General features: G+C 46.7%; 11 protein-coding genes across 11 annotated transcripts; 5 read left to right on the top strand and 6 right to left on the bottom strand.

Moving 5' to 3' along the window:
• Positions 1–410: 410 nt before the first annotated feature.
• On the bottom strand, positions 411–645 carry ACRALDRAFT_2038158 (uncharacterized protein). Its single transcript, XM_071020850.1, has one exon. It carries the CDS (start codon positions 593–595, stop codon positions 428–430), a length of 168 nt encoding a protein of 55 aa, XP_070870982.1. The 5' UTR covers positions 596–645; the 3' UTR covers positions 411–427.
• ACRALDRAFT_2038159 (uncharacterized protein) lies at positions 628–945 on the top strand. Its single transcript, XM_071020851.1, has one exon. It carries the CDS (start codon positions 700–702, stop codon positions 886–888), a length of 189 nt encoding a protein of 62 aa, XP_070870983.1. The 5' UTR covers positions 628–699; the 3' UTR covers positions 889–945.
• Positions 946–1,304: 359 nt separating this feature from the next.
• On the top strand, positions 1,305–8,183 carry ACRALDRAFT_1045542 (glycosyltransferase family 48 protein). The gene is made up of 4 exons (XM_071015398.1): positions 1,305–1,755; positions 1,850–2,039; positions 2,116–7,404; positions 7,472–8,183. The coding sequence occupies exons 2-4, from the start codon at positions 1,864–1,866 to the stop codon at positions 7,815–7,817; spliced, it is 5,811 nt and encodes a 1,936-aa protein (XP_070870984.1). The 5' UTR covers positions 1,305–1,755; positions 1,850–1,863; the 3' UTR covers positions 7,818–8,183.
• A 1,425-nt stretch (positions 8,184–9,608) lies between these two features.
• Positions 9,609–11,646, bottom strand: ACRALDRAFT_1066399 (uncharacterized protein). Its single transcript, XM_071017344.1, has 4 exons — positions 10,760–11,646; positions 10,532–10,700; positions 10,243–10,467; positions 9,609–10,187 (listed from the first exon to the last, which is right to left on the bottom strand). Exons 1-4 carry the CDS (start codon positions 11,343–11,345, stop codon positions 9,794–9,796), a joined length of 1,374 nt encoding a protein of 457 aa, XP_070870985.1. The 5' UTR covers positions 11,346–11,646; the 3' UTR covers positions 9,609–9,793.
• Positions 11,647–13,342: 1,696 nt separating this feature from the next.
• On the top strand, positions 13,343–13,742 carry ACRALDRAFT_2023460 (uncharacterized protein; the record flags this gene model as incomplete). The annotated part of the gene is made up of 4 exons (XM_071020138.1): positions 13,343–13,369; positions 13,396–13,435; positions 13,503–13,660; positions 13,707–13,742. 4 exons carry the CDS (start codon positions 13,343–13,345, stop codon positions 13,740–13,742), a joined length of 261 nt encoding a protein of 86 aa, XP_070870986.1.
• Positions 13,395–15,738, bottom strand: ACRALDRAFT_1066400 (uncharacterized protein). Its single transcript, XM_071017345.1, has 4 exons — positions 15,418–15,738; positions 15,225–15,325; positions 14,151–15,153; positions 13,395–14,085 (listed from the first exon to the last, which is right to left on the bottom strand). Exons 1-4 carry the CDS (start codon positions 15,646–15,648, stop codon positions 13,873–13,875), a joined length of 1,548 nt encoding a protein of 515 aa, XP_070870987.1. The 5' UTR covers positions 15,649–15,738; the 3' UTR covers positions 13,395–13,872.
• A 2,863-nt stretch (positions 15,739–18,601) lies between these two features.
• Positions 18,602–18,976, top strand: ACRALDRAFT_2073231 (uncharacterized protein; the record flags this gene model as incomplete). Its single annotated transcript, XM_071022217.1, has 3 exons — positions 18,602–18,730; positions 18,803–18,881; positions 18,936–18,976. Coding segments are annotated over 3 exons (249 nt in total), but the record flags the coding sequence as incomplete, so codon positions are not given.
• A 674-nt stretch (positions 18,977–19,650) lies between these two features.
• On the bottom strand, positions 19,651–20,174 carry ACRALDRAFT_2045178 (uncharacterized protein; the record flags this gene model as incomplete). The annotated part of the gene is made up of 3 exons (XM_071021504.1): positions 19,651–19,706; positions 19,761–20,053; positions 20,119–20,174. The coding sequence occupies 3 exons, from the start codon at positions 20,172–20,174 to the stop codon at positions 19,651–19,653; spliced, it is 405 nt and encodes a 134-aa protein (XP_070870989.1).
• Positions 20,175–20,653: 479 nt separating this feature from the next.
• On the bottom strand, positions 20,654–21,332 carry ACRALDRAFT_213875 (uncharacterized protein; the record flags this gene model as incomplete). The annotated part of the gene is made up of 5 exons (XM_071024148.1): positions 20,654–20,663; positions 20,713–20,763; positions 20,873–21,166; positions 21,189–21,283; positions 21,321–21,332. The coding sequence occupies 5 exons, from the start codon at positions 21,330–21,332 to the stop codon at positions 20,654–20,656; spliced, it is 462 nt and encodes a 153-aa protein (XP_070870990.1).
• A 740-nt stretch (positions 21,333–22,072) lies between these two features.
• On the top strand, positions 22,073–22,711 carry ACRALDRAFT_2114909 (uncharacterized protein; the record flags this gene model as incomplete). Its single annotated transcript, XM_071023712.1, has 4 exons — positions 22,073–22,241; positions 22,350–22,421; positions 22,477–22,564; positions 22,621–22,711. 4 exons carry the CDS (start codon positions 22,073–22,075, stop codon positions 22,709–22,711), a joined length of 420 nt encoding a protein of 139 aa, XP_070870991.1.
• A 342-nt stretch (positions 22,712–23,053) lies between these two features.
• ACRALDRAFT_2045180 (uncharacterized protein) lies at positions 23,054–25,282 on the bottom strand (the record flags this gene model as incomplete). The annotated part of the gene is made up of 2 exons (XM_071021505.1): positions 23,054–25,095; positions 25,153–25,282. The coding sequence occupies 2 exons, from the start codon at positions 25,280–25,282 to the stop codon at positions 23,054–23,056; spliced, it is 2,172 nt and encodes a 723-aa protein (XP_070870992.1).
• Positions 25,283–26,663: the final 1,381 nt, after the last annotated feature.

Raw genomic sequence — 26,663 nt, forward strand, 5'->3', positions numbered from 1 at the left:
AGCAATTGGGCATGATCATGGGTTTGTCTCGAGACACCGTATTCATCCGGGTGCGGCGCGAGATCCTCGCCTGCACGGTTTGCGGCCTCGTAGTAGATGCCATGGGGAGCAAATGTAATGCATTCTTCGTACAAGCCGTCGGGAGGGAAGTATTCCAACCCTCTGTGCCCTGTACTGAGTAAGGTTGACGGCGTGTCTGCATGGCTGGAGAGGCGCCGAAGGTCAGCCCATTCGGTGTCAGGGTATCAGGAAACAAACAAGTCAGTAGTTATGTACTACGCGCTTGATTCGATTCGACGAATACGTTGTAGTTGCCCTATTCTGTCTGCTACAGTGGGTGTAGCATTTCCGAGTAGGCAGCCATCTGATGTGACCAGAATTATTAAGGGAGGGGTGTATAATAAGGCCTCATAGGGATGTTTGTACGTTATACCCACGTCAACGGGTTCGTCAGCTGGAAGCCGATACGAGCAGCAAATCTTTCTAATATCACCCTAGCTAGACTCAGCCCCCTCACGTTGTAATAATAAACAAGGAGATAACGTGCATCCAGTTGACCATCATCGGGGCGTCCTACGATCTTTGTCCGTACCATCCAACTGGTACTCAACGCCAGCTCGTTAATCCGATACCCGTCTCATAAAAGCGTTCCCGTTACACCCAACGAGGCCAGGTCGAAGTTCAGTCGAGGTCGGTGAGATGGCGTTGGCGGTTATCCGCGTTTTTGTCTTGGAGGTGGAGCCCTACGTTGTATGCATGATGATCAAGAAAAGAAACGTGCGCTTCGAGATGGAACGTTTGGGGCTGCAACAGCAGGGAGTGGGGGGGCTGGACAAACGAAGTATGTTACATGGATTGCCCTTATTTAATTGTGAAATAATTAGCTAATTACTCTTTGGAGGAGAGGAGACAGATGGCATAGTGCCTTCATACAGAAAATACTCGACCCGACCGACTCTAATATTCAAGGCGTATGGTGATGCAGATAGTTTAGAATTCCTTGGAATTTGTGCGTGCCTGCTCAGTAGTGACGTTATGGTTCCAAATAGGTCTGCACACATTGCCCTGTCTACTAACCGTGCCCATAATTATTGGTGCGGAACGAACCTGGAATAAGTGGGACTGGCACGGTGATTGGAGATACGAGGGTCAAAGATGGAAACAGGGATTTCGTACTGGATGAGAAAAAAGGAACATGTTAATAATGAAAAGAGATACTTCAGGCTCTCTATTCGGGTACTTGAAGCACGAAGTACACGGACTAATCTTCTGCCGGGACTTTGGGGCAATCAGAACGCCGGCACACGCATTCCAAAACGGGGCCACCTTGGGTCTGGCCCATCTCCTGCCTCCTTTCCCCCTTTTTCTTACCTCGCACTTTGCCAAAACACCGAAGAAGGGTAGTTACGCGTTGCCTCTTTCTACTCAACTTCGGGGGGAAGACGTCTTTCGCTTACAGCCGCACCGGTTGATTTATCCCCTTCTCACTCTCGTTTCTATTTACCTGCCTTGCTTTCATCCTCCACCGTTCATCGGATCATCACTCGTTTAGTACCCGACCAGCGTAATAACGTCTCTTCGACCACCCTTGGAGTGTTGACGACGCCTAGAGGCGGAGGTTCACCAGGCACGCCGATCACCAAATTGCGCAAGGGAGATCTATTCAGTTAAGACAAACTTGGTGGCCTAACTTAAAGTCGTCGGGATTTTCGTCGGCGGCAAGTTTGATTCGTCTCATGCTACGTTGAGAGTAGGGTATGTCCCATGGCCCTAGGAGTCCTTTGGTCCGATGCTTTCATCATCAACGCCTGTGCGATAACGGCTCGGCTAGCAACTAACACATCCATAGAACGGCCTGCAATCATGTCTGGGTATCCAGGTGGTGGTCATGATTATGACGACGGCTACGGCCAGCGTGGCCAAGGAAACCAGCAGAACAATGGAACCGATTCGTACTACCAGGACAACGACCAGTACTACTACGACAACAATGGCCATGACGCTCGCGGAGGACAGCAAGATGGCTACTATGATGAATCGTATGTCCACATCTCCATTGCTTCTGGTATTGTCAGCTCGTGACCATTCTGACGCGATATTTTTTCTTGTATCTAGTGGCTACTACAATGCCGACCCAAACAATCCATACCAGCAAGATGGCGGGTATTACGACGGCCACGATCAGTACCAGGACGACTACTACAACGCCCATAACAATAATGGCAACAACGGTGGCTATTATGACCAGGATTATAACCAAGGCTACGATAATCGAGGCCGCCGTCCTGGGAATGAAGATGATTCTGAGACGTTCAGCGACTTCACTATGAGATCCGACATGGCCCGGGCTACCGACATGGACTACTACGGTCGTGGGGATGAACGATACAACAGCTACGGCGAGCCGGTTGGTGGCCGAGGCTACCGTCCACCGTCATCTCAGATCTCATACGGGGGCAATCGCTCTTCGGGGGCGTCCACTCCGAACTACGGAATGGACTACAGCAACGTGCTCCCGGCAGGTCAACGCTCTCGTGAACCGTACCCTGCCTGGACGTCGGAAGCGCAAATTCCGCTCTCGAAGGAGGAGGTGGAGGATATTTTTCTCGACCTGACCGCAAAATTCGGCTTCCAACGTGATAGCATGCGGAACATGTACGACCACTTGATGACTCTTCTGGACTCCAGAGCTTCGCGCATGACGCCGAACCAAGCACTGCTGTCTCTTCACGCCGACTACATTGGCGGCGACAATGCGAACTACCGTAAATGGTATTTTGCGGCTCACTTGGATCTCGACGATGCTGTTGGGTTTGCCAATATGAAAGGGAAGGGTTTCCACCGTAAATCCAAAAAGAACAAGAAGCAGAAGGAGGCCCAGACGGAAGATGAAGCACTCGCCGAACTCGAGAGCGATAACAGTCTCGAGGCGGCTGAGTATCGCTGGAAGACACGCATGAACCGCATGTCCCAGCATGACCGAGTCCGGCAGATCGCACTTTACCTCCTCTGCTGGGGTGAGGCCAACCAGGTCCGATTCATGCCCGAGTGTCTCTGCTTCATCTTCAAGTGCGCAGACGACTATCTCAACTCGCCTGCTTGCCAGAATCTTGTCGAGCCAGTGGCGGAATTCACCTTCCTGAACAATGTGATTACGCCACTTTACCGATATTGCCGAGATCAAGGGTACGAAATCTTGGACGGAGTCTACGTGCGTCGCGAACGCGACCATAGTCAGATTATCGGTTACGACGATTGCAACCAACTGTTCTGGTACCCGGAGGGCATCGAGCGCATCGTGCTCGAAGACGGCACTCGCCTGGTTGATCTTTCTCCTGCCGAACGATACCTGAAATTCGGTGAGATCAACTGGAAGAAGTGCTTCTTCAAAACGTACAAGGAATCCCGCTCGTGGTTCCATCTGCTCGTTAACTTCAACCGCATTTGGATTATCCACTTGAGTATATTTTGGTTCTACACGTCGTACAACTCGCCCAGCCTCATCGTCGGCCCATCTTATGAACAGCAGGTCAACCAACCTCCCGACCCTGCCAGATATTGGTCGATTGTCGCTCTTGGCGGGAGTATCGCTTCTTTGATCCAGATACTGGCCACGCTTGCCGAGTGGGCCTATGTTCCTCGCCGATGGGCCGGTGCGCAGCACCTAACGAAGCGACTTCTATTTCTCATTGTCATCTTCGCCATCAACGTCGGACCAAGTGTCTACATTCTCGGTATCGCCGGCCCGGGTGAACGTGCCGCCCATATTCTTGGCATTGTACAGTTTGTGATCGCGTTGGCGACCTTCCTCTTCTTTGCCGTCATGCCATTGGGAGGACTATTCGGAAGTTACCTCACCAAGAACTCACGCAAATATGTCGCCAGTCAAACCTTTACTGCTAGCTGGCCGCGCCTTGGTGCTAATGCAATGGCCATGTCGTTTGGTCTTTGGGCGATCATCTTCGGTGCAAAGCTGGGTGCGTCTTACGCATATTTGACACTGTCGTTCCGCGACCCGATTCGATACCTCTCCATCATGAAAATCGAATGCTTGGGCGACAATCTGTTTGGTGACGTGCTGTGTAAACAGCAACACAACATCCTGCTGGGTCTCATGGGCTTTACCGACGTCATTTTCTTCTTCCTGGACACCTATCTCTGGTATGTCCTTATGAACACTGTCTTCTCCATCGCACGGTCGTTCTACATCGGTTCTTCCATCTGGACCCCATGGAGGAACATCTTTTCCCGGTTGCCGAAACGTATTTATTCCAAAGTGCTCGCCACGGCGGATATGGAGATCAAGTACAAGCCCAAAGTCCTCATTTCCCAGGTCTGGAACGCCATTGTTATCTCGATGTATCGCGAGCATCTTCTCGCGATTGATCACGTCCAGAAGCTGCTCTATCACCAGGTTCCTTCAGAGCAAGAAGGCAAGCGGACGCTCCGAGCGCCAACGTTCTTTGTGTCCCAGGAGGACCACTCGTTCAACACGGAATTCTTCCCCGCCAACAGCGAGGCCGAACGTCGACTGTCTTTCTTCGCCCAGTCGTTATCGACCCCGATCCCAGAACCCCTACCTGTTGACAACATGCCGACCTTCTCTGTCCTCATTCCCCATTACAGCGAAAAGATTCTGCTTTCCCTTCGAGAAATTATCCGTGAAGATGAACCCTATTCCCGGGTTACACTTCTGGAGTACCTCAAGCAGCTGCATCCGCACGAGTGGGACTGCTTTGTCAAGGACACCAAGATCCTCGCAGATGAGACGTCGCAGTTCAACGGCGACCTCGAGAAAAACGAGAAGGATGCTGCCAAGAGCAAAATCGATGATCTTCCCTTTTACTGCATTGGTTTCAAGTCGTCCGCCCCTGAGTACACTCTGCGAACTCGTATCTGGGCTTCGTTGCGCTCGCAGACTCTCTACCGCACAATATCTGGTTTCATGAATTACAGCCGGGCGATCAAACTACTCTACCGGGTGGAAAACCCCGAGGTTGTTCAGATGTTCGGCGGCAACTCGGACAAGCTAGAGCGGGAGTTGGAGCGCATGGCCCGCCGCAAGTTCAAGCTCATTGTCTCCATGCAGCGTTACGCAAAGTTCAAAAAAGAGGAGATGGAGAACGCCGAGTTCTTGCTCAGAGCATACCCGGATTTGCAGATTGCCTACTTGGACGAGGAGCCCCCCCTGGCTGAAGGTGAAGAGCCGCGTCTGTACTCGTCTCTGATCGACGGCCACTCGGAAATCATGGAAAACGGCATGCGGCGACCCAAGTTCCGGATTCAGCTGTCCGGCAACCCTGTACTCGGCGACGGCAAGTCGGACAACCAGAACCACTCCCTCATCTTCTACCGGGGCGAGTACATTCAACTGATCGACGCCAATCAAGACAACTACCTGGAGGAGTGCCTCAAGATTCGAAGTGTACTGGCAGAATTCGAAGAGATGAAGACGACAAATGTCTCTCCGTATACTCCAGGTGTCAAGGAGAAAGTTGCAGCCCCTGTTGCGATTCTCGGAGCCCGCGAGTACATCTTCTCTGAAAACATCGGTATTCTTGGTGACGTCGCGGCCGGCAAAGAACAGACTTTTGGTACGCTTTTCGCCCGCACGCTTGCTCAGATTGGCGGTAAGCTGCATTATGGCCATCCGGACTTTTTGAACGGCATTTTCATGACTACGCGAGGTGGTGTGTCCAAGGCGCAGAAGGGCCTGCATCTGAACGAGGACATCTACGCCGGTATGACGGCCATTCTCAGGGGCGGTCGCATCAAACATTGCGAGTACTATCAGTGCGGCAAGGGTCGTGACTTGGGCTTCGGCTCCATTCTCAACTTCGTTACCAAGATTGGCACAGGCATGGGCGAGCAGATGCTCTCGCGGGAGTATTACTATCTCGGCACGCAGCTGCCCCTTGATCGGTTCCTCTCCTTCTACTATGCGCATGCCGGTTTTCACTTGAACAACATTTTCATCATGCTGTCGATTCAGATGTTCATGATCTGCCTGCTCAACCTTGGAGCCCTCAAGCACGAGACGAAAGAATGCTTTTACAACAGACAAGTGCCCATCACGGACTCTCTCTTCCCAACCGGTTGCCAGAACACCGCGGCCATTTCCGACTGGGTTTTCCGCAGTGTTCTATCCATCATCTTCGTCATCTTCTTGTCATGGATTCCGCTCATTGTCCAGGAACTGACAGAACGAGGCTTCTGGCGGGCCGTCAAGCGGCTGGTCAAGCAGATTCTCTCTCTTTCGCCGTTCTTCGAAGTTTTTGTTTGCCAGATTTACGCCAATTCGGTGCAGCAAGATCTTTCGTTTGGCGGTGCCAGGTACATTGGCACGGGTCGTGGTTTCGCAACAGCACGCATCCCCTTTGGAGTACTCTACTCTCGTTTCGCCGGACCGTCTATCTATTTCGGCGCACGCCTATTGATGATGCTTCTTTTCGCGACCATGACAGTGTGGCAAGCGGCGCTTGTGTATTTCTGGATCACCCTCATGGCGCTGGTCATCTCCCCCTTCCTCTATAACCCTCATCAATTCGCTTGGAATGACTTCTTCATCGACTATCGGGACTTCCTCCGCTGGCTCTCTCGGGGCAACTCCAGGTCACACTCTTCGTCCTGGATTGCTTTCTGTCGGCTCTCGCGCACGCGCATCACCGGTTACAAGCGAAAGGCTCTGGGCGACCCGTCCAGTAAGCTCTCCGGCGATGTTCCCCGCGCCGCCATCACGAACCTATTCTGGGCCGAGATCGCCACCCCTCTCCTGTTGGTCGCCGTCACTACGATCCCATTCCTGTTCATCAATGCTCAGACTGGAGTTACCGAGGAGAACAACCCGGACGTGGACCTTCACCCCACAGACTCTCTCGTTAGGTTGGGTATAGTAGCGTTCGTGCCGATTGCGGTCAACGCCGGTGCGCTTGCCGTCTTCTTCGCTATGGCCTGTTTCATGGGACCACTTCTCAGCAAATGCTGTAAGAAGTTCGGCAGCGTTTTGGCGGCTATCGCGCACGCCATTGCTGTTATCATGCTCCTCGTCGCCTTTGAGGTTATGTTCTTGCTTGAGGGGTTCAACTTTTCGCGGACACTTTCCGGCATGATCGCCGTTGTCGCCATCCAACGCTTCATCTTCAAGCTGATCATCTCCCTCAGTCTCACTCGTGAGATGAAGACCGATCAGGCCAACATCGCGTTTTGGACAGGACAATGGTATTCCATGGGCTGGCATTCCGTGTCTCAGCCGGCCCGTGAGTTCCTCTGCAAGATCACGGAATTAAGCATGTTTGCGGCGGATTTCGTCCTGGGGCACACCCTGCTGTTCTTCATGCTGCCGGTGATCTTGATTCCCAAGATCGACATGGTTCATTCGATGATGCTCTTCTGGCTTCGTCCAAGGTACGTCGACCCCCGAAATGACTTGCCCGTTCTTCCACTCCGTTGCTAACCCATCCTTGTCGTGTAGCCGTCAAATTCGCCCTCCTATCTACTCAATGAAGCAGTCCAAGCTGAGGCGCAAGCGTGTTTTCCGATACGCAACGCTCTATTTCCTTCTTTTTATCGTCTTCGTCGGCCTAATCGCTGGGCCTGTCATCGTTGGCAACCAAGGCCTGTTACCTGACGATCTGGGCGACACGCTGACCATCGGAAATATGTACTTGATGCAACCCACCGGCTTGGACAATGACAACACCCAGGGTGAGACGGAGACGGGTACGAAAGCGCCCGACTACTCAGGCGTCTATACGCCCACGTCGGAGGCAAGCGACGCCGAAGAATCGGAGACCAGAAACAGGATTCGTCTATTCTGAACACGGTCTGTGCCTGAATGGTGACCAGGCCATTAGTGTATTATTTGAGGCGATGACAAGATCCTCGGTGGTTGTTCCGGATTTGCCGTATTCTTGGGGCTATCTTGGAAGAGGATGGCCAAGCTGTACTACATCGCCATGCGTGTTTCTTTTTGCTAGCTGCGCTTCAGTGCAGTTGACTCTCTTTCTGGTGTTTGGTACTGTTGGCATTAGAGGTTCACGATTATTGATTCGGATATAGTAGTTAAGTGTAGGGTAGTATATTGCACTCCGCCCATCTGAGGTGAATCTACAATTAGGTCTTTGTTTCCTTCAATCGTCGCCATATCCCCCGTTGATGGTATAAAGCAATGCCCTCATTAAAACCTCATCACTGTGCTCAACTCTGTATAGTCGGTACTCAAGACGCTTTACCCTGCTGTTCTGAGATTCCGTCGTGTCGCGCTGCTCCCACGCAGAGCCGGGAGGGAACTCGATTGATTAGCTTCCATCTTTTTCGCGTCCATGTCGACGCATTCGTACATAGCATTCAGGTCCTGGCGCACTCCAATCTGCGGAGACGGGGTTGGCTGACGGGCACAAAGCATCAGCAATATCCGTTGTCGTTTGTACTTTCTTGTATCGTCGCCTGGGGGATTCGGTCCTGGGGGATTCGGTCCTGGGGGATTCGGTCCTGGGAGTTTGGCTTCGGCTACCTGTTGTTCTTCGTTGAGTTTGGCAGGCACGTAGTTGTCGCTTTAAATCCGAACAGTAGTCAATCACGGCCGGAGGCCGTATATTAAACAACTGCCCTGTCCTCTTTCTTCGATTCCTCCTCTTTTCCCTTCTTCAAGCCATCGTTATTCAAGGTAAGCTGTGCGGGACTGTTCTATAACTCGAGGCGGTGAGTGACTACGGGCCCGTCATATCTCGCGATCATGCGGAACCGGTATGACTTCGCACATGATAGGAGAAATCGTTGTTCTGGGTCAGCAGCCAAAGCCGCCACATCTCTTCTGTTGGTGCCAAAGATAACAGTTGCGACGTCACCTTGGATGCGATCAACGGCAGAAGCCACCAGATCACATTGGGTGAGCCGTGCGGCTCCTATATTAGGGGGATCCAAGGGGATGGTGTATTCCTTGATATAGTTTCGCTCGCTTGCACTCTACACCACAGTCTCTCACGAAGTTGTGAAGTTGGGTGTCAGTTTCCAGAAATCTAAAAGACCCTTCGATTCTCTGTACACCGACCCCTGGCCGCTGCCCAGCACAATGTGGCAAGCCTTATTCCCATCTTCTGCCCTTCGCTGTCGAGTTGCTCATTCCCTTTCTCTGGTATAACACGACATTAACGCCGTCGCCAGATCTTCACGGCAACTGCTGATGCCTACCAGCTGTGCCTTATGGCAAGTGGCAGGGCCTCCCGGGAAGCTTAACGAAAGACAGCAACTCGCAACTTCCAGGGTCACTTCACTGTACAGCCCCGGACGACCGTGTTCGCCTGAGGGGGCTTGTGCCTATTCGGAAAGTCACGAAGATGGTCACCGTGAACTCTGTCTCGCGGTCAGAAGTGATATCCTCGTAGATGTTAGCACACAAGAATGCGATATATCCGTTTTACTTGTATGACCAGCCGTCTCTCAACGTCCACCCCTAGTCCATGCAGCGCCCTATTCCAGCCCAAGGCGCCGACCAGACACACCACAACGCAGCAGCTGTTCCAATACCGGCATTTGATTCCACGATAGGAACGGGTATCGATGATTCACAGTGCAAAGTTAGGATAAGTAGTAGGTAGGAAATATTGGAAGTAAATAAGATAACGATTACTGATATAAAAACTATATGTTCCATCTTAAACAACATATACACATTAGCTCTGTTATGAAGAGGCCCTGGAGTAGTACGTAGAGGTTCCAAAACGCGGCCCTATATCATCAATTTGCTGACGAAATCATGGCTAACCTGTTCAACACGCGACGCCCGAACAAAAAATCATGAACCCAACGCCGTGTCGTTATCGCTGTCGCTGAGTATCTCGACCTCATCGATAGCGCTCCGTCGTTCGCCGACGGCACACTCATGAACCATCCGAGGATCATGATCGGCGACATGAATAATCGCTTTCCCCTGGACATGCTTCACGTTTCTTTTCCAGTCTTCCCAGTCATCTTCGTCCTGTATAAGAAAACCGACCAGCATACTGGGATCCATCTCCTTCACATGTAGACGGCGAAGCCGCCTGGTGTGAGCTGAATCTACGTCTGCCTGACTATACTGGTCCGGATCTTCGTACCACGGCAACGCCGGCCGAGTATGGTGAGGATCAAGGTAAAATAGGAACAAGCCTTGGGTGCCGACAAAGTAATGCGAAGAAGAAGGCCGGCCACTGTACGCATCATTAGCCTGGACAGACAGATCATTGGAGATCAAGCCGCGCCTACCCTGCAATTCCCACGGACTGTGGCATTTGGAGAGCTGATAGAAGCGCCTCCCAATACACTGGTGTTACCTTATCGATACCCAGTCTCGTGCCCACTAGAATCAGAGTCGGGCGAAAACGATGTCCGTCTGGTTTGGCAACGTCCATGAAGCTGTCCTGGTATACATCAGGACCGTCACCCGTTGAATAAACACGAAGTTCTGGTTCGTGTTCATTCGCCAAGGCCCTGTTTGAATCCGGTCAGCCCCAGAGGCAACACGCAACTTTTGAATTCACCATTTGTCCCTCACTGTATGCATCGGGCCGTGGCAGACGGCCCAAACCACTGTCCGGGATATTTTCCACACGTCGCAGCGCCGAGTTTGACAAACTGGTGGATGGAGTACGGAGCTCTTGGGTCATCGGCGAACTTGGCCAGAAGCTTTCGTTCTGCGTTCGGCTTCGTCCCTCGACGCCAGTCTGTCTGCGTATTAGCTCGAAGAACCCAACCGCAACGTCAGACTCGATCGCCAACTCACCGCGGCCGAGCGTATGCAGCGCCATGGCGTTGGCCAGCAGACTCTGGCCAGATCGGATCATACATCCCCATCCGCTATCAGAGAAGAAGCCGCTCTGGTCTACCAGCTGGCTTTTGATTCGCATAGGTAAAGAAAGGGCGGAGACCGCTCGTGGGTCGGTGGACTTGGGAATGGGTTCAAAATCGCATCGATACGTCATCCAGAACCTCGACTCGAAATCGTCCAGAAATGCAGACGGCCAACCTTTATCCTCCCCCGGAATAACATCTAAGGGTAGGGAACTGGAAATCCTGCTAACAACCGACTCGGACGGAGCTTGGTCGGCGGTCGCTGAGTCCACGGATGCAGGGAGTCCGACATGACTTCGCGATGACCTGGTAGTGTCGGGCTGGGACTGGGGCTGCGGCTGGGCCTGGCTTGTTTTGTCACTGTTGCCTCCATTTCTTCTGCTTCGCGTGTACGGAACTCCGAGGCACCAAACCGGCTGGTCACTGCTTTGATCGTTAATCGGCTCAGGGTCCCAAAGCATCTTCTGCACGAAACGGCGATATCGTCCAAGCTCAACACCTGAGATGACCGACTCCATAGCCGACACAAGAGTAAATCAAGCAAGAGCTAATCTCCGCTGATGGGAAAGATAGTAGTTTGGTTATTGTCCTGAGATGTCGCCAGGATGCGGGCAATGGTTTGCTTTCTGCCTTGGAGCTCCTAGGGGATCGAGCGGATGTGATGACCACTGCGTCGGTTACAATAGAAGAAGACCGTGGTCTCCTATACGGAAACTGCGCAAACGGAGGATCTAAGCATGAGATTGATAATTACTGAACGCTGAGGCGCGTCGGCGTTCTCGAGTTCTCTTCTGTTCTACCAGAGACTTACGAAGTATGTAGGTATAATGTTACGGAGTGACATGCTCTTTAAACACGGACAGACTCAAGCTACCCTACCTTTCCATGGAACTAATGATGCCATCCTCCGCAGACCCACTTTTCCGACACTGGGTTAGTTTAGAGTTAAAACTCGTCCGTATTATAGGGAATTTAGCAATATACACCAATACTAGTATATATAGATATCTTGTACTTAGTGTAAATGCCTAGAGGTAGCTAAAAAAGACAGGTTTATTATTAATATTTTTACTTATGTTATTTATTTAATATCTATTAGAGTATATAATACTAAGTTTAGTTGGATATAAAATAATAAATATATAAAATAATAAATATATAAAATAATAAATATATAAAATGGGTTCTATAAATACTAAAGACACTATAGATTATCTATTTTAGAAACTAGAATATCCTAATATATATTAAATAAAGAATAAGCTTTATTAATGTATTAAGAATAAGATATTTTAATAATAGAAATTATTCTCTTACTCTACTACTCACTATCAAGTTGCGAGCTTTATTTAAGTTATATAATTCTTTATGGGACTAACTAGAAGGCCTAGACAGTTTGATATTTGGCCTATAATGGTGGCGTGGAAGTGGGGCCATAACAAATTCATCAGCCTCCCTAAGTACCACACGTATTTTCTATATATATCATCCAGCTTTATCACCCATCACTTAGGCGTTTACTACCTCTAATTCATTCAATCCATCTGCCTTATCCTTATTATATTAACGGTTATTACTAACGCATTGATTTTGCCCTTAAACTTAGCTAAAAAGGCTCGGAGTTATAATCCTGCGAGTACTGCTTAAGATATACCTATGTATATAGGTACGTTTATATGTACGCAGGAGGTGTGGTACTTAGGGAGCTTGGCGGCTTTATTATACCCCATAAAAAAGCCACGATTATAGGCCGAATATCAATTCGTCTAGGCCTTCTAGTCAGTCCCTTCTTTATATAATATAAATACTAAAATTATCAGAGTCTCTTTTCGTTAGACTATATAGATATATATATACATAATATACTTATCTCTAACTAGACTTAAAGTTAATCTAATATTCTTGAAGATATTGAAATTAACTGACTAAGATCAAAAGAAGCAGATCCTTTTTACTTTAGATAATGGTTCTAGTATTTAACTACTTGTGTTTAATATTAGATTTATAGTATATCTATTATAAAAGAATTTTATATTAAAAGTATATCTTAATATATATAATAATTTAATAAAGACGTATTAATAAAAAATAAATAAATTATAAAAAAACTTATATTAAAAGACCTTCTAATATATATATATATATAATAGGCTAAGACTAATATAAAGTAAATATACTAAGTTTCTATACTAGTACTTGATTTACTAGTTACAAATTATAGTATATATATAGTATATCTATAATTTATTAACTTATACTAAAACTACACTTTCTATTATAACGACTATTATATATTAGCGACTTAAAAAAACAACAAGAACGAAATAAAGCGATTAATCTTGTACTTAATAGAAGAAATATTTAGATCTAATTATAAGACATATATTATATCCCCTAGGAAAATTAATATACATCCAGGGTGAGATTCGAGGATAGTCCACACTTTGTTTTTCAGTTATGCTGGTAGCCTCGTCCTCGATTAATGAATACATACCTAAAAGGCCCCTGGAGCACAATGGCCTTACGAAAATCCACTCGACAAGTCAGGGATGTCATCAAAGCACATAGAAAAGGTTAAGGCCTGGTTATGTGGAAGCAGCGGTCCAGCGTGGAACCATTATCATTACAAGGCTGTTCTATAATATGTCCGTTTAACACACCCTTCGATGCCCAAGAGAGCTTCACACGCACCGTACCCCCAGACCTGAAGCGCTTAGGCCAAGTGGACGAGGGTATTGAGACAAACGCCAGTCGCCAGCATCTGCCCTTTTCTTCGTTCCTCAAACCATGTCATTACCAAACTTGCTTAGGCTCTTCCATCCCGTTGACCCGCGTCCACCCCGGCAGCTAGATTAATAATGTTCGCCCTGTCGCAATAGCCAGTGTTGGAGCAAGTCAAGGGTGCGGAAACATAGCGCGCCAGTTCCTTAGATCGACGGCTAGTTTTGGGATTCGTGCGAGGCTTAGGCAACAATGCCATCTCAGGAAATGGGGCACCGGCCCATATCGGAGCAACACTTCGTACGCCCAGGATATCGAAGAGGTCTACCCGATCCGCGCACTAGATTTCCGCGTCAAGACCTTCGTGATGGCATGGCGTATTGTGATTCCGGCCTTTTCTATTTCCTTCTTTGAGAGCCCTGAAGTCACGCATACCTTCAGTGCGGGTTGCACTTGCCATCCATCATTCTGGGACCCCACGTAGTTCAGCAGAGGCATAGTCTTCAGTTTTGTAATGAGGACACCGTTGGCCAAAGCCTGCCGAGATTGTTAGCTACGGATCTCCGATGCTGGCAGTCAAAACTCATCAAGTAGCTACCCACCTCATCCACGCACTCCTGTAGCAAGCGTTCTTGGTCAGATATTGAGAGATTGCGTCCCTTCACAACCTCGGCCTTGAGGACCAGAAGTAGTATCGGATTTTCCGGCACACTTGTACAAGTGACCCAATCACTGCGAGGGTCTAGTTGAGCCCTCATCGCTCGGATGTTGTCACGGCACTGCGTCAAGATGTCCGGATTTGACTGCAGCAAGTTCAGTGTTTCGCTTGCTGTGATCGCAAGCATGGCCGGCAACGCCGCCGAGAAGGTGTATGATGCGGCTGAAATGCGCTGATGCTCGACGACGTCCTTGGCCCCGGCGCAAAATCCCCCGCCAGCACAGAGAGGACCTGCCAGAGACCCGACAATCATGTCCACCTGGGTTGGGTCGACGTTTTGGGCTTCTGTCAAGCCCCGTCCCGACCGCCCGAGGGTACCGAAGGACCATGTCTCGTCCAGAATGATGCGGAACTTGTACTTTTCTTTGAGCTCTACCAACTTGGGTAGGTCGACACTGTCGCCAGTCATCTCGAAAAGCCCTTCGGCCACAATGAACCGCCGGGTTAGCTTCTTTCCCGCTTGCTCCTTCACCACTTTCTGCATGACACGCTCTAGGTCATCCATGTCACCATGCTGGTACCATTTGATACTGCTGCGGGAAATCTCTAGGCCCCTGCGGATCGAGTAGTTGACCGCGCGATCGGCGACAATGATGTCTCCCCGCTTGCAGAAGGCCGGAATGACACTCGAGATGGTCGAGAAGGCCTGGGCATATACGATACACCCCTCAGTCCCGAGGTAGTTTGCGATGTCTGCTTCAGTCTTCATGTGAACATCCTGCGTTCCATAGAACTGTGGGGGGCCGCAAGGGCCAACGCCGTATGTGCGCAGCGTCTGAATGGCCTTCTCCTTAATCTGCTCGTTGGCATTGAAGTTATAGAAGTTGTACGTTGCAAGGTTCGTCACTGTCCGTCCGTTGCTGAGCTTGGACTTCGGGCCCGAAGGTCTTGACGCGTTGTCAGTCAGCCAGGTCAGCCACAGCTGTCACCTGGGAGGAACCCAGCGATGTATACATACCCAACGATAACGGGCAGCTTTTCGGCCTCTGCTTCTTCGAACGCCGTGAGAGAGTCAACCAGGGGCTCGGGACTCCATTCGTCGACTAGTTCATCGATCTCCTGTACGATGTCAGACTCTGGGGCGAAGAGGAACGTTCACCCTGAAGCAGAGTGGGGGTTGGCTCATCATGAAGCAATGGTTGATAACATACGTCGTCGCGCAGTTTAACGTAATTTTGTTTCTGAGTCGAGTAGGACGGAGACAAAAGATATCGAATGAAGAAGATAACAAGTACCAGTTCTATTGCGGAGCGAATAGGGTCGTTCTGGTAACTTGACTGAACGTAACGAACCAGGACGGCTGACCCAGGCAACTTCTGAAATGTTGTTACAACGTATCGTAGCCACGATTTCAAAAGGAGCTGCGTCTCGTCCAGGTCCATGGTTTCGTAGGTGAATGAGCGGCGGATAGGGGTAAAGACGGAATTTTGAAGGTTGGAGTTGAAACGAGATTCGATTGACCTGGAGCGAGATGTCGCGCCAAATGCTCATCTCGGCAAGCTCACGCGTGTCCCAGTTATGCGGCCATAGCTAGTTCACTTTAGGCTGCGGAATAACTGTTTCCCGAAGAGTAGGATGAATATTCCCAACCTACAGCAAAAGCAACTGAAAAATAACAGTCTACAGTGCATAGCTCATAGGAACTGCCCATGCTAGTATCTGTGGCCTATTAAATAGCTCTAGTAGTAAATTCAAAGAGATACTATTTATAGTAATATCTCGCTAGTGTTATTGATATATAATATATATTATATTATAATTTAGTTAATCAGTTCCTAAATAAGTTATGTATTACTATATTCTGTATATAGCAGGGAATACTATATATTAATTATATCAGCTTCGATATCTATAATATATAATTTATTTTTAAGTTAAGCTCTACCTATATACGTTTAAGTATTATATTAGAAATATTAGAGCTAACTATATAACATAGATAGCTATAGATGCTTTAGAGAGTAAATTAGATATCTTAGTATAATTTGAGTTTCTAATACAGATTATATAGAACTATATTTTGATAGCTTATATTTATTTTATCTCTCTTTATATATATACTTATTATATGCTTATATATAGTTAATAAAGCCAAAATATATAACTAAACTATAGGTATTATAATTATATTATCGAATATTATATATATATATAATATTATCTAAAGCTCTTATTTAATAAATTTGAGAAAGTATAAATAGAAATTTCAGATACTATTCTTTCTATCTAGTAAGACTATAACTAGACTATAAGTATAGGAATCTAACTCAACTCCTATAACAAATGATATATATTCTATAAAGTAAAACAAATACTAAATATAAGCTAGTATTTATCTATGTCTAAACTTAGGCTATATAAACAACCTTTCTTTATAGTTTTCTAAACTTAATAAAAAAGATAATAATCTACTGTCTATACACTATATTTCCTTCAGATATAACTTGTTTATAAGCATTCTTTATTCTATAAATTATAATTATAGAATTTAGAGCCTATAGTAGGTAATAGAATTATATTATCTATTTTCTCTATAATATACTATAGGCATTAAGAGTTTGCTTTCATAGAGATATAAAGCTTATTAACTAGTATATCACAGTCTTATTAAGAAATTATAGTATATAAGAAGACTTTAAATACTAATCTATAATATAATAAATATCTAGTTGTATTATAATAAGATATATAGCGAGATAAAATAAGTATATAGCTTTATATTATATATGATATAAGAGACTTATTCGCTAATTATAGTCATAATGCTTAGGTAGTCATTAGCATAAATAAATAGTATATATATCTCCACTCAATTAGTACTATATAAAGATAGAAACTAAGGAGATAGATTCTAATATAACTTCCGTTATGAAATATAGTTTATTTAGTTTATTAATATTTTTTAAATGTAAAACTCTAAATAGTACATATAATTATAGCTGGTTAGAGTAAAATATCGAGTTATATATAAAAAGAAAAAGTAGCATAGCCTTTAAATATAATTTACCTTATTAATATTTAATACTATTATAATACTCAGAATCTATATATATACTATGCTATAGAAAAATAGTAATTGGCACCCTAATTTTATAAATAATAAAGAAATAAAGTAAAGTAATAAAGTAATATAGTTATATTTTTAGAGAAGTATATACTATATACACTTAATAAAGGACTCGCTAAATAGCATACAAGAATTACTATCTAGTACATAAAATCCACTTTATTATAAGATAGTGATAGACTCAAGTATTAATATACTGCCTAAGTCTCTATATTACTTATAGCTATAGCTACCTATCTTGTTACCTTATTAATATACGACCTAGAATCAATTAATAAGCTTTCCCTATGATAACACTAATTAATAGTGATTTGGACTGGGTTTAAGGGCATAATAAATACGTTATAAAGGAGGGCAGAGTTATTAATTCGCTAGCCTTAAGACGATGTCTATATATACCTAATAAATATATATAAATTATATATTAGTACTTAAGTAGCTTAGTAGATTTATTATCATGCCACCTTAAAGTAGATTTTATATACTATATATTATTATTTATATACTACTTAGCGAGTCTCTTAATAAATTATAAAAAATAATAGAGTTAGTAAGTTACCTATTAGGGTTTATCTTATAAAATGTGAATATCTTTTATAGTATTTTTAACTTTAGTATTATCCTCTTATATACGTTATATACTTTTAGTATCGTCTACTTTATAGTATTATTACTAATAGTAGTACTATATAAGTTCTTAATATCAATATCCAGTACTTAGCTTACTGTATATAATCCCTTATATGCATTTAACTATATTTAGAGATAGGCAATATATAATATCATAGATATATTTAAGTTAATAACTGATTATATGTATTCTTTACTAGGTAGTGTAATAAGAGCCAATGATCGTTGACTGATAGTGAGTTCGGGCTGTTAAGCATACACAAAACTAGTACGTTATCGAGTTTATACAGTATAACCGATCGGCTACAATATGCCCCACTCTCCAATGCACGAGTGGACCTGCGGCCTAAGGATGCCAGGCAGTCAGAATTGTCAAGAACGACAGCACTACCTCGGTGTCCTCCCGTCATCCACGCCACTCTACGTAGTCCTGCATTTTTAAACTGCAACTGGCGCGTTGCAGTCCGTCTACTACGCAGACCCTCTGTCTCCTACTCCTACGGCGCTCTGCGCAATTCTTTAACCAATTGGATACACGGATTGCACTATGTCGACGCGTCAAGCTGCGCTGTGAGAGACCACACTCCATGCCTTCAGCCCCCCGATTTACAAGCCTAACACAACATCAACCTAGGTCGCTCTACCGGCGGTCGCTGAAGCTTTCCCTTGATTGGGCTGTCCATCGTCATCTTTGGAGGGGACAAGCTCTGTATATTCGGTCGCTCTTCGAGGCAAATCGCAATGTCACGGATCCACGACAGAAGAGGGTATGGCTACAACCGTCTTCTTCAAACGCTCGGCACGGCCCTAGCAGTAGCTGACATAGCATGCGACTGTAGGAGCTCCTAGCGGAGACGGAAAAGCTACTGGAAAGGTGGAAGCATCCTGATCCGTACATTCCTCCCACGGCTCCAGGAGGTACGAAAATTATGAACACTTCAGCCGTCCTGGCAATATACTCACCGTTTCCAGGTTCGAAATATGAGCGCAATCTTCCTCCACCTATCATTGACCGTAAGGCTCATTTCCATTTGCCCAGTTTCTCATGCATCTACAAATTTGTGTTCCATGCTAAGTACTTCACCTACAGCGCCACCACCCATCAAGTTTTGACGCATGCATGGATCGTAGTGGTACAGCAAAGAGTGCGCCCAATATATACATACAACTTCAAATAGCATTAGTATGAACAATAAAGTCGGGCAGACGATCAAAAACCTGGGCTGCTGCCTTGAAGACATTGGTTTGATTTCTTATATTGCAAGACCTTTCAGCCGTGTCGACTAGTTGCCGTTCGGTACCAGGCGCATCATTCCCGACGATATACGAGCGTTCTATCTTGATGTCAATGCCGTGCGAAACATACAATGTAATGGCTGAAGTCAATACTGCAGGATTGTGACGAGACTGGGCGAGTTGCAACATTCCGTTGCGGGCGATGATAGGAGCGGGAGCGTGGAAAGGAGCGGCCACATCAATTGACGTGAAGAAGGGCGTTGAATGTTGCTTAGAAGGTATTCTCATTCATGACCATAACGACCATAAGCCGTGGGGATTATTGTACAACCCAAACGCATGTAAAACATCAAAGCAAAACGACCCTGTAAACCCCTGTAACCGGACCCCAATGTCATGCCAACCCAAAGCAATGAACCAGAAATAAACGCGAAAACAGACGCCCAACCAATTAGAGCTCTTGGCTCTGGTTTTTGCCACCCTTGCCAGTTTTCTTGGGGAGTAGATCTGAATGAAATATTAGCATTGGCCTGACTGCTTTCATAGCGGAAAGGCACTTACTCTGATGGATGTTGGGGAGGACACCGCCTTGCGCAATGGTGACGTGGCCGAGAAGCTTGTTCAACTCTTCGTCATTCCGAATTGCGAGTTGAAGATGACGGGGAATGATGCGTGTCTTCTTGTTGTCACGAGCGGCGTTGCCGGCCAACTCGAGGATTTCGGCCGCGAGATACTCCAGCACAGCAGCAAGATAAACAGGCGCACCAGCGCCAACACGCTGGGCATAGTTTCCCTTGCGGAGCAGACGGTGAACACGACCAACAGGGAACGCCAGTCCAGCCTTAGACGAGCGACTACAGTTTGTTAGCTAATCCAGCTCGACGAGATGCTTAGGAAAACAAGAACGGGATCAACTTACGACTGCGAGTTCTTGGAACCGCTGGCCTTGCCGCCGGATTTGCCGCCTCCAGTCATTTTTTTGGTTGGTGAGGATGGGTGAAGGTCTGAAGAATAGTTGAAAGGTGTAAGATGTACAAGTGCGGCGTCTTGAATGCGTTCGTGGATGGAAATGTGAGATGAAGATGGCAAGTGGATGTTGAAGGGGGGTAGAGAAGTTAAGTAGTTTTCGCGTTAGAGTATTGACTTTCCAGATCACCATACCGTGTTTTGGCGCTAGTCCTAAAATGGACACGTGATGCAGCGGCAGCACACCTTTTCAGTTTCCTCATCGTTTGAGCGCACTACCGTTTATGCGCATAATGACATAAGGCCACAAGGTACGTACCTTCCTACGTCCGCCTGCGTAATTATTAACCAACCAACTTGAATCCACAGCAAAGATGGCCAATCTGTGATTCCTGGTGATAGCATACATATTCATACTGCACAGGCAGGGTCTATTTATTCTCTGGAATGATTCCTCATTCTATAACGCTGCGAAAAGACCGTCTCATTCAAAAGATACTTTAAGAAACAGGTGCATGGCATGGTTTCATGGGGTAGGGCTACCCACATGTTCGGGATATCGCGATATGTGGGGGTATGTATGCAATGATATTTGATACTAGTATGCAGAAAAATGGTGTATTGAAGATACATGGCTACCTTATATACGAACCGCCGAGGCCTCTGTCTCTTTGGTATCTTGATTGTTCCTCTATTACTGGGCTGACCCATGTATGCGCATCATTCCCACCCGACATGCGGAGCACTTTGTCGGGGGAGCTGATACGAGGGCTCCAATGTTGCTGTCCATTCCCGCGCCGTGGCTGACAATGACAGTTCGGGGATAGATTCCGGACGAACATAAAGCCGGTACGCTACTTCGGATCCGGAGGCCAAGGTCAATCACCGGTGGCTCGGCTCTTCTGCGGGGCAGGGGCATAAGACAATACCTACATAACAGACAATACATACGTACAGTGGGCGGTTGGTTATCATTGGCAGGTGTTATGTTACAAAACCAACTTCAGTGGCTTGCTGTATCACATGCATGAGGGGTGAAGTAGTGTTCTTGGGCTCATGTCAGCTTCAACTAATGGTTTGTTACGCGTATGATGGGTATCTGGCAAGTTGAAGACAAGCTGGAAGATTCAATAAGGAATCATAACTAGCAGTCACTGTAAAAGGCATACGCTGCTTTTCTATATTAACTTGTCCTCCTTCCGCGGCGCGTAACCAGAACATGGCCTCGATAGCATTACAATGTCTGGATTTGTTGCTTCGTTATTTGGTATTCCAACCAAGTCGACATGGAGGCAACCGCGACGACCGGGAGTCGTCAGTGTCCTAGAAAGACAGAAGAATGCTCACACCTGGGCTTACATTGTTAGTAAGTAAATAATTACATGATTACGCATGCATTCGGTACTACTCCTGTGTTAAACGCGAACGCGTTTTGGTAGGCGCTCAAGTGCCTTTTAGGCGTGAAGGGTGCCCAACGTCTTCTCCCGATATCTGCATATCTGCATTTCCAGGACATGGACAAAATATATGATTGGTGACTGTTGGGGCTGTGTAGTGGCGGACCAATCACGAGACTGACTATGACAAGCGAGATGCATATGCGCTCGTTGTTTTGCCCCCCTCGATTATGGCTTGGCGGAGCAGTTCCTTCGCCTATTTGAAAACGCGTCCCTCTTTCCCCAAATCAGTCCTATACACGCCACGGATCAGTAACGGCGCTAGCGTGCGTCACGTCCAGCTACAAAAACCCAAGGTGCCCCCCAAACCTCTTCCTGTCCACCAACACTTTTACCATACCCCCATACTTTGACTTTATACATCGACAGTCTTCACGTACTCATCGCACGAACTCATTTCCGATTACTCACCCAAACAACCGACGCATCTCATTTTTTACAACCATCACAATGCCTCCCAAAGCTGCCGACAAGAAGCCTGCTAGCGCCTCGAAGGCGCCAGCTACCGCGTCCAAAGCTCCCGAAAAGAAGGATGCCGGCAAGAAGACTGCTGCCAGCGGCGATAAGAAGAAGAGGACCAAGACGCGCAAGGAAACCTATTCGTCCTACATCTACAAGGGTATGTCATTTGTGGTTTCATGTCATCCCATGGGCAGCTTTGCCTTTCCCCGGTTCTTTCTGTTTCTGCACCCATCAATTCGCGAAATGTCTAACATGAGCCGCACAGTCCTGAAGCAGGTCCATCCTGACACCGGCATCTCCAACCGCGCCATGTCCATCCTGAACTCGTTTGTCAATGGTATGTCCATCACAAGAAGGCTCCGGCACCTGGCTGTATACCTGACCTCTTCCAGACATCTTCGAGCGCGTCGCCACTGAAGCCAGCAAACTCGCTGCATACAACAAGAAGTCTACCATCTCATCTCGGGAAATCCAGACCTCGTGAGTATTTGTCCCGTCACACACACAAAGTCCATCGTGCTAACCCGATTTCCCAGCGTTCGTCTTATCCTTCCCGGTGAGCTAGCCAAGCATGCCGTTTCGGAAGGAACCAAGGCTGTCACCAAGTATTCGTCGTCCACCAAGTAAAGCAATTCGGAGTTGCTCGTTTCTGTCTCGTTTTTCCTTCGGCATTGATTTCTTGGCATGGGTGCTATGATGAGGCCTCCGGTACATTCTGTTCCGCCTGGAGTCTCTTAATGCGTTACGGATGGTTTGTTTTCTTTTGGGGGCAATGTCTTCACACAGGGTCAATATGGGGTTTGCGGTTGTACAATACCTTGAGAACAGGGTCTCGGGCAAATGAAATCGTACACATCATTTTTTTTATACCACAGCCGGTCTATGTCTTGCCATCACGACTGTTGGAGCCTGACCTTCTTGTTTAACAGTTTCATAATCTCTCCATTGTCACAACAAACTAGTCGGAAACTAGCCAAGGCCGGCCTTGCCTCGCTTCACAACATGTGCGACGGGTTGCAGAATCCCCTTATTTGTGATGGTACCAAGAGCAGTACCATCACTCCATCCCATTTTCTCAAGCATTGCGCGACCACGATTTTCCTGGCCCAGTTCTGGTGCCGAGCCGCCAACAACCTCACCGTCGCGATAGCTAGTGGCGCTATGGGCACCTCCTCGCCGACCTGAACTTCTATGCGACGGCAAATTGACTGCAACATCACGCCTGGAGAAATACTTACGGGAAACTCGAGAAATAGCCGTGTCAAAGACCTCCTCCGTGTACTGGAACGTTCTCACGGTCCGGTATAGTGCCGGCCGGCGCTGGTTTCCGGTCCCGGTCGATTTCGATTTGATGTTGAATTTGTTCGCCAGCTCATGAATGACCTTCCGGGCGTGATTGTCCATAGGAGGCAATGTTAAACTGTTCGCAGTCAATATAATGTCCACGCCAGTTTCAGCTTCGCTTCCTAAATATGAAAATACTTTCCTGCTCTGTGTGCCAAGTAGGAATGTCTTCAGTTCGTCTGCTATCTGATCAAGAGCCATGCCCTGAGGGTACTTCGCTTGTAGACCTTGGGGATCGGCCTTGCGCCCGAGGAGGCCCAATGCTCGGAGTTCTTGTCGCTCCCTCTTTCTCTCGGCTTTCTTTAACCTATCCCGTTTGAAGGTAGCCTGCATCTCTGCCTCGAGTTCCGAGTCAGAGACATCAAACTGAGGTAAGTTGCCTTTTCTCTGTTTGCGCCTTGGCTTCGCAATCTCGTCCCAACTCTTGTAGTCGGGGTCTCGAGAATACATTCCCACCCTGTTCCGAGACCAGGCTGCCACAATGTCTGCCTCCGAATCTAGGTCGTCGCTTAGTGACATGGCATTTTGCGGAGGCTCCTCAGCTGGTCCTGCATGATTGCGGCGTGCTGCGTTTATCATACGCTTCTCCGCCGCCAAATTATCGAAGCAAGTTGTTGTGGACGTGTCTGCCGTGGCTTCTACATCACATCCCGGAACCACGTCAGTACTACCAACCGGGCAGTAGGCTTCTGTTGGAGAGTCTGTCTCGGAGCTGTCGAGATTCCGCTCAAGGCGACTAAGGTGGCTTAGATCCGCTTCGTCCTCATTTTCATACTGTCGCATATTTGCGATATAGTCCGCCAGCACTTCGTCCTCTTCCATATTTACAGGATGTAGTCGGCTATTGTTCTTTTTCTGTTGGTTTCCCCGGCTCTTTTTACTGTTGTTTTTGGAGGCAGATCCTTGATTTCGAGACTTTTTCGGTGGTTTGTTTTCTGCGGTGTTCTTGGCGGTACTGGCGCCAGTAGTTTCGCTGACGACATGTATCTCCGTACGTAATTTCTCCAAGCCAAATAACTCAGAGACCGGTGATGTTGCTCTACGTGAGTGATTACGCCCTTTGAATAGGATAACGTCTTCGCTGGAATCTGAATCGGGGTCGTCCAGTCTGTCGTATGGCGCTTCTTGCTGCGAGATTCGGTCATGGTACGAGGAACCGCGTGTCGTATCAACAAAGAAGAGCGGGGGACTCATTGGCTTATGGTTGGTCTCCGGCGAGGCCGAACGGTCGGCTTCAGTTATGGCCATGCAGTTACTTCCCAGCGAACCGCCAACGAAGTTCGGATCCGTTGCCGCAAGAGGCGGCACTGCCGTAATTTTTGAAACGGCGCGCCGTGACACTGAAGTCTCCAGGTGCTCCTGGCCGCCACGAGAAATCGATTCGAAAGGATCGCCAGTGTTCGTCGACTCTGCCTCGACAGCGACGGATTCTGCTCCAGGCGCTGCACTAGAACTCTTCGTATAATCTTGTCCGCGGTCGTTATGCCGCTGTAGCAGCTCTTCTGGATCGTTTCTAGCCTTTCGTTGAAGCTGTTCGTCGAGTTGTCTCATGGGGTCTGCAGCCCCCGCACTAACAAACGAGATAGGACGACTACGCAGGTGTGACTCTCTAGTCCATGCATCCTGCCCATGAGCTGTAGTGCGCGCTACATCTGCCAACGTGAATCCTGTGCGGCAACATTTGTGTTAGATCAAGTGGTATCGTGAACCAAGAGTCCACTGACCAGTTGACGACCCTCGTGATCCTCGTTGGTTTGGTGTCGAAAGGTGGTCGTTGGTTTTAGTGCGGCTACGCAAGGTACTCTTGCGAGATGACATTCCGTTACCTCTCCTCTTCGTACTTGACCGGGGCATGGTAAAGGGAAACGCTGGGTAGTGCGCAACTGGAGGGAGACAGAAGGTGCGTTAGGTAGATGCTCCGAAGAACTCGAGACCCCGAACGCCGTCCAAAAAGCACGAGAACTAAACACCGCGTGAAGGTGACTGACTTGACTAGCTTATACACTCGGAAAATCCACCAAAACGTTAGGGGCTTAGCGACCCACGTGTCCCAAAATCAGTTTTTGCTTGATTTTCCTCTCTTCCGCTAGAACAGCCTACCACTTATGGCCCAATTCATCAAAATATATAATTACTAAGATACTAATAAATAGGAACTTCATTAACTACTTACTTCTAGTTAGCCCGCGACCTCTGCTTAAAGGAATACCTTATAGTTCTTGTTTTACCTAGAAGCTATAGCCAGAATACGAATATCTAGATAGAAATTAGATATTAAAGGCTATAATATCAAAATAAGACTTTAACTAGCAGGGATAAAGAGTATAAAAACTCGGAAAAGGTTTTAGAAGGGAAAAATAGAACGAATAATAAGATTCGTTAGTATTTTTATTATACTTATCTACAGATTATAAAGGAACTTAGTAAATATAATAACTATAACCGATTTAGAAGGCGCTATTACTAAGCTTTTACTTAAAGGAAAGAATAATAAAGGACTAGCGGACCTGATATAAGGAGGGCATAGGCCCATAATACTATTATAAATATCTTTCGACCTCCCTCTCTACCACTAGACCTCCTACTATAGGCTACTAACTAAATTAATAGCCTATTACCTTTCTATTAGCTACTAGACTAAAGGTATAATCCGTTAATATCTGATATAAGTAACTATTATATAGTTATAGTGTTAGGGGTTTTTGTGTGAAGAGTGAAGAGACGTTGTAAGATAATTAAAAGGGCAATATAAACTAATAGGTTAAATTAAGAGTTAAATTATTCGCTAAACCTCTAAGTCAGGAGTTTAGCTTCGCCTATCCCTTTTAAAGATAACCAGAGTCTCTCCCCCGGGAACCTTAGAGAATCCCCTCAAAACTATCCCTAGGACTATAACCTATCCGCCGGTGGTCCTCCCTATCACACTATACCAGGTCGGCCCGGATAGTACTAGTCCCGGAGCCGACTTAACCATCTATCTCTAAATACCGCGTATTATCTAATCCCCTTCGTGACTATTAAGATATATTATTTCCTCCTATTTAGGCTATCCAAAGCATTAAAAAAATTACATTGCAAATTACATTACATTACATTACATATAATTTTTAATGTAATTTTGTAATATAAGGGGAAAGATTACACTTTTTTTAGTATAGTTATTCTATATATTAAACGATATATTTTACTTAAATTAGTATATACTCTGTATTCTAGAGAGGCTATAATATAATAT

Source organism: Sodiomyces alcalophilus (genome assembly GCF_042370955.1).
Source record: "Sodiomyces alcalophilus JCM 7366 unplaced genomic scaffold ACRALscaffold_11, whole genome shotgun sequence".
In the NCBI taxonomy this organism is placed as follows: Eukaryota; Fungi; Ascomycota; class Sordariomycetes; order Glomerellales; family Plectosphaerellaceae; genus Sodiomyces; species Sodiomyces alcalophilus.